This window comes from Nanorana parkeri, unplaced genomic scaffold, assembly GCF_000935625.1.
Source record: "Nanorana parkeri isolate BGI_ZX_2015 unplaced genomic scaffold, ASM93562v1 scaffold1330, whole genome shotgun sequence".
NCBI lineage: Eukaryota > Metazoa > Chordata > Amphibia > Anura > Dicroglossidae > Nanorana > Nanorana parkeri.
In genome coordinates, this window is record NW_017307598.1 from 202202 (window position 1) to 209203 (window position 7002).

The 7002-nt window shown below is 46.1% G+C and overlaps 1 protein-coding gene across 1 annotated transcript in view; it reads right to left on the bottom strand.

The window, feature by feature from the left end:
• The window catches only part of LOC108797746 (adhesion G protein-coupled receptor E3-like), a 43334-nt gene that overhangs the window by 2007 nt on the left and 34325 nt on the right, over window positions 1-7002 (bottom strand). The window contains exons 14-18 of the mRNA XM_018569399.1: window positions 3865-4100; window positions 3590-3650; window positions 2188-2279; window positions 402-570; window positions 204-302 (exon numbers count right to left, since the gene is read on the bottom strand). Coding sequence (XP_018424901.1) covers window positions 204-302; window positions 402-570; window positions 2188-2279; window positions 3590-3650; window positions 3865-4100 — 657 coding nt within the window. The remainder of the gene's footprint in view (window positions 1-203; window positions 303-401; window positions 571-2187; window positions 2280-3589; window positions 3651-3864; window positions 4101-7002) is intronic.

Sequence of the window (7002 nt, forward strand, 5' to 3'; positions counted from 1 at the left end):
CAACTTTAATGTGGTGACCTTATCAACTTTAATGTGGTGACCTTATCAACTTTAATGTGGTGACCTTATCAACTTTAATGTGGTGACCTTATCAACTTTAATGTGGAGACCTTATCAACTTTAATGTGGTGACCCGCCAACTTTAATGTGGAGACCCGCCAGCTTTAATGTGGAGACCTGCCAACTTTGATGTGGTGACCTACCAATTTTAATGCGGTGGGCGCTGTATTGCTAGACATGGTTTCCGACTCCGACTTCTTGGAATGGAATCTATGGAATCCCATCATATATTCTTTCCATACCTGTACATGTAAATAGAATACTGTTAGGGCTATTTCACTGAGATCCAACAAAAGAGTATCATAGGCATCATGAGACGTGATAATCAAGTATGACATGACCTGGCGGTTGAGCAGGCAGTGCACACAGAAGATGTACAATCCCTGGAGACTGTTGCAGATGGTGAAGATGTAGGACATGACCAAGGCGCCCGATCCAAACTGGAAGATTCCAATAATCCAGGTACAGCCCAATATGAAGAGTTGGGACAAAGCCTTGAATGTCAGAAGACTGTGGGAGAAAGAAGGTCAACAAATTTCATGTAAAAGCAAATCCACACACTATTGAGACTGTCTTTGAAGTCAGTACAGTTTCCTTTCCAAGCTCCCCAAGATACAAAATGCATTCCATTCCTTCATCTCTGGAATATGTCTATATACAATGTACAAAAAACACATCCCCAACTATGCCCATACTCTACAATTCAACACACACCTACTTCTGTGTTTCCCTGAAAATAAGACCTACCCCCAAAATAAGACCTACCCCGAAAATAAGACCTAGTTGTGACCCTTCCCAGGGCCGGTGGTGACATAAGGGGGAACTTGAAGAGACGCGGGAGAGAATCAGCGGTGCCAATGAAGGCAGCGCTAGAGGAATCGAGGCGGGAGCAGAGCTGCAGAAGCCGATGCCTCCTCTATAGCCCCGCCTCCTGCCACAGGCGGAGTGATACCAAATGCACTCCCCGCCTGTGAGGAATCGATAGTGAAAGCGCGCTTCGCTCATTCTGGTTACCAAATTGCTCTTGGGCAGGTATGGCACCCCTGATTGCCCTGATCACCCTATACTAAACTTTGCCATTTTGGATTATTTAATTTGAATTTACATTAACTTTAGATTGTTGTACATTAAAAAAAAAAAGACCTACCCCTAAAAATAAGACCTAGTGTGTTTTTTTGAGTAAAAAAAAATATAGGACAGTGTCTTATTTTGGGGGAAACACGGTATATACATACAACCACATCTTATAATAACAACCCCCCTAAATCAATAGTAATAAATCATATCAAAGAAAGTCCATGAATTCTGTTTAAAACCAAATTTTGTAAGTACAAAATTGAATATAACCTAAATCTGTTAACTTTATTTAATACAAAAATGATAAGGAATAAGGGCACTTATCTGTTTTGCCCACCCTGACTTAAGAGATCCCCACCTTCCCCTACAGAGATGCACACTCACCTCCTTCTGACTCCCATGGCCTGCAGGAATTATTTACATCCCGCACTGCAAGTCCTCTCTCTATAGAGTCCTCTCCTATCGGGCTTTATGGCACAGATGTGGCCAGGAGAGAGAGGACTTGTGGACAGGGCCGTTCCTTTAATGAGGTAGCTTGATGCTATTGTCTCAGGTGCCATTTCTTTGGGTCATGTGGGGCAAGAAGACCAGGTTGCTAAGAGCCGGGCAGGGAGAAGTGTGAGGGCCATACAGATCTCCTCGCCAAGCTCTTGTCACATACATTGTGCTATCACATAGGGTGCTTGTCAGCCCGCACCTCTTTTTCTGGGGACATCTCTAAAATTTAGTAAACTTATTGCTTTCTTTACTGGAAGCACATTTTCCATTGTGACTTGAAAGTGGCCGCTGGTCCCCAGCCTGGACGGGTTGCCATTTGAAGTTCACGGTAATCTGTCCAGCCTTGTTATTGAGTAAACTCTTCAATACATATTACTATAGTCCTACTATGATAGCAATCCTATTACATGAAGCCCATATAGGAAGACATGCAAAGTCCAGCACTCCAGCAGACAGAGGTCCAAAGATAACTCCTGACTGGTTGCTCTGGGTGGCTGTACTTTGATCATTGCTCTCCTTCTAACTGAATGAAGCCGTGCGGGCCCCACTTACCGGGTATGCTTTATGGTTGAAACGTTTGAATTAAGAGAGGCCATTTTCTTCTTGAGAAGCGCAAAGGTGAGAACCAGAAGAGTGAAGTTCGTCTGAGGAAAAATACATTGTGAGAGTGAAAGCCGAACTCCAGGAAGGTATCGGAGGCTCCGTATTCAGAAACACAACAATACAATGAATGCAAGGATCTGAATTCGGCCTCTTTCAGTCCATGTACAGCAGAGCTCAGGCTGGAAGAGATAAGCATGTGAACTTTGATGTGGACTTTATGATTTTATATAGCTGGAAATCATATTTATAATGGACAATGTAAGACGTTTGCCCTCTACTAAGATACAAGTACAAGACCCTCCCATTCAGAGATCAGACCCTCCTATTCAGGGATCAAACCCTCCCTTTCAGGGATCAGACCCTCCCATTCAGGAATCAGACCCTCCCATTCAGGAATCAGACCGTCCCATTCAGGAAACAGACCCTCCCTTTCAGGGATCAGACCCTCCCATTCAGGGATCAGACCCTCCCATTCAGGGATCAGAGCCTCCCATTCAGGGATCAGAGCCTCCCATTCAGGAATTAGACCCTCCCATTCAGGGATCAGACCCTCCCATTCAGGGATCAGACCGTCCCATTCAGGGATCAGACCCTCCCATTCAGGGATCAGAGCCTCCCATTCAGGGATCAGAGCCTCCCATTCAGGGATCAGAGCCTCCCATTCAGGAATTAGACCCTCCCATTCAGGGATCAGACCCTCCCATTCAGGGATCAGACCGTCCCATTCAGGGATCAGACCCTCCCATTCAGGGATCAGACACTCCCGTGCAGGGATCAGACCCTCCCGTGCAGGGATCAGACCCTCCCACACCCCCTCCCATTCAGGGACCAGCCCCTCCCATTCAGGGATCAGACCCTCCCGTGCAGGGATCAGACCCTCCCGTGCAGGGATCAGACCCTCCCGTTCAGGAATCAGACCCTCCCGTTCAGGAATCAGACCCTCCCGTTCAGGAATCAGACCCTCCCGTTCAGGAATCAGACCCTCTCGTTCAGGGATCAGACCCTACCGTTCAGTGATGCCACTGGTTGCAAGGAGCTGGGTAAGGAGCCAGCCAGAGCGTTGCAGGTTGCTATGAGCTGGGCGGAGAGATGCAGAGCCTGCAGAAGGTGCCGTCTTGTGTGGCGACACCTGTAGAGAGCCCCCCACCACCTCAGTCGGTTAAAAGACTAGGGACACCACAGCCTACACTTCATAATATATCTCTGGGAAGAATACAATGTTGGTCATGCATTGAGTAGTGATTAATTTATAGGTACTAGATGGATCACATCGTATACCTATGGAGACACAATAAGTGATATGTAGGAAAGATACAAACCCAATGATATACATCTCATACTATATACTCACAGTGATGAACACGCACACTGGACCCAGGAAACTCCAGATGAGGTCAAGATGGAGCCAACAACTAGAGGAAAACATAGCCGCATGTCATTCTATGTAAATCTGCACTTTATAAATCACATTTCAATAGCACAGCAGAGTTCAGAGCAGATGAGAGATTCTCTGGAAGTGTATTTGGTGGTTGGAGAAAGTTTCAGGAAGGGCGAAGCTGAGAGAGAGAACATAGAAGGAGCGATACCGGAACTGAGACCTTTTGTATATTGGCTTAGACAACTTACTATTTTTCTGTTCCATAGCCATCCGGCCGCATAGCTGCAGAGACGATAATGATGATGAGAGGAATTCCGAAACCGGCTATACCCATATACGGGAAATGGGAGCGTTTGGATGTCAGGTAGTTCATGGCCTGCAGGTTCCGGACCGTCATGAAGAGTAGGGCGCTCTCCAGAGACATCCAGCAGAAGGCACAGAGGAAGGAGAACTGGAGGAGACCCGCAATCACGGCACACAGGACCTGAGACACAAGGGGAACATTTCATAGAAATCAAGGTCTACTTTGTTGTATCGGAAATTGTCTGACCTTCATACACAAGACCAGTCATAGCAACATTAGCAACAAACTCTTTGAGATTAATTCCGTAACAAAGACTAGAGGCCACCACCTAAAACTGGTAGAAAAAAAATTCAAACACAAGGGGCGAAGGGGGTTCTTCTCAGTCCGCGCGGTTAGGGTCTGGAACTCGCTGCCTCAAGCAGTGATTTCCGCAAATAGTCTGGAATCATTCAAGAAGCTTTTGGACGACTTCCTGAGAGACCGCAATGTACAGGGGTACAGGTACTCTTAAGAATGAGAACACTCAGGGATCTATACACACACACACACACACACACACACACACACACACACACACAGGTTGGACTTGATGGACTTATGTCTTTATTCAACCTCAAATACTATGCAAGTCTTGGTTGTTACATTATGTACTACAATAATATGAGGACTTTTTGGGCCCAATTCATTTTTATTGAGGGTTTCAAAGTTTTCAGTGCACAACCCATAAGTTAGGCACAGCATGTGCAGAAAATAATCCAAGAGACAAAGTTTATACAACATACGACCACCAGTAGCAACTTTACAATGTGTACTTTACAATACACAGATTGCAGTAGGCAGAATAATTTAAATGGGAGGTCCAGTCCCCTCAGCATGGGGTCAACATTGGAACAAGGCTCCCGCATCACAGAGAATTGGGAGGGGCGAATGAGGAGGTGATATTCCAATATACAATGAGTAGGTCTCGGGATAGGGAAGAGGATTGGGGGGAGGGAAGGCCACAGAATAAATGACACACAAGAAGAGGGAGTGACACCAGTGACAGAACCAGTCCATAAAGGCCAAAAATGTTGAGAGTCGATTAAATTTGGAGGGAAATAAATGGTCTATCCAAGGGGTCCAGATGTTGTTATATTTATCAATGTTATCATTCTGTCTAGCTGTAAGCGTCTTGAAAATGACTTTTTATTTTATTAGTTTTGTAGTGCTCACCCCCGAAGGAGCTGGCAGAATAACCCGGGTCACCACTAGTTGTCTAGGGGATTTGTTCTTCAGCTGCCCCATTAGCATTTAACTGCCCTCTTCTAGAGCCCACAAAGCTGATATATACTCCAGTAAATCAATGCTGAATAACTTTTATTAACATCTTCACACTGGGGAGAGAGGGTGTAGGGGTTCTAGACCTCCAGGGTATAATAGACATGGGCTCCAGACTCACCAGACCTCTTTAGCATCTCAGTATAGCTCCACTTGTGGTACAGCAAAAAGTAATTTGAGTAACAGATGAGTAGGGATGAGTACAGATCCTCAGCAGGAGAGACACCAGCAATGCTCCAGAGGTCCTCTATGTTCCACGCACCTCCAGTAGCCATCATCTTCCCTGGTTCTCCTCCTCTGACCACAGCACAGGCCTCCTCCATCTTGGAGGCCTAGTGAAACTCTTCCCACACTCCTGCCCCTGCCCACCTCCAGGCCTCGGGCCTAGCCTGGGAGGCGGCTGGACAGCACCCAGTCCTGTGCTTATCCATGGCTGGTCCCAAACTAGTCTGAGCACATGGCAATTCCCTCCAGTATATGTACCCTATCCCAGCATGCACCACTGGTTGAGAGACACCCAGTGATTGATTGCTGTACTGTACATACACTCACAGTGTCCTTCATTGTCTGTCCAACAATACATTAGAATTATTGGAATTAACCAGATAAATGCCACTATAATCCAACCAGGCTGACTACAGCCCTGACAATCACTAAATGTCTAGTAGCCCCCTCACAGAAGGTGATGAGGAGCTACAATTTTTTAAAATATATGTTTTATTTAGAGATGCCAAGTCTGTGCGGCTCATAAATCCTATGTCAGGGGCATATTGATCAAACATGGGTTAACTTTTACAGACCATAGCTGATTTAGTATACAATGATTTTGCGGCGATAAACCCCTAAAGTGCCCTAATCTAAATTTTAAATCGATATATTAAAGGAGAACTATGGGGTCAGGGCTTTTCCCCATAGTTCTCCTTAGGGTAACGGGAGGACACAAACTAGCGTCCTCCCATCACCCTAGGCTCAGTATACCGCGAGCTACAGCACGCGGTATACTGAGACGCCGCAGCCGGAGCGGATCCCGACATCGATGTGGAGATCCGCCCAGCTGCGGGAGTGACAGCTGGCTCTGCCTATCTAGAGGCAGAGCCAGCTGTACCCGCCCCCTCCCCCATCCGTTCCGCCAGTACGGAGCGGGGAGGGGGGAATCCAGCCCCTCCCCTGTCACGGCAGAGAGCCTTGACAGGATCGAGAGGTGAGAGAACGCCGGTATGTGTTCCCTCACTTCCCGATCTACTGAGCCGACCTGTGACAGTCTCATTGTCACAGGTCGGCTAGAACTATGAGGTGAGTGGAAATCACCCCCTCCCCCCCTCATAGTTCTCCTTTAAATGGCTCTCATAGTGTCAAAACCAACTGGTGTTTGCGATTAAAAAAGAGAAAATATCCGGATCGCATTTATATTTGATTGGTGCTGATTGTTTGACCGATTTTAAATGGTCCATTTATGAAGTTCTCACTGTTATGATTTAATTTTTGAGAGATTCACTCTTTTTCACTGAGAGTATCTTGCACGTTAATTTCCATTTATTGGATTACTTTCATCATTTATATTTATTGATTGTTTTATTGATACAATTCATTTACTTCAAAGGTTATTTTGGGACCATTCTCTGTAAACCCGAGAGATGGTTGTGTATGGAAATCCCAGCAGATCAGCAGTTTCTGAAATACTCAGACCAGCCCGCCCGGCACTATCAACCACGCCACGCTCAAAGTCACTGAAATCCCCTTTTCTTCCCCATTCTCTTTTCAGAGG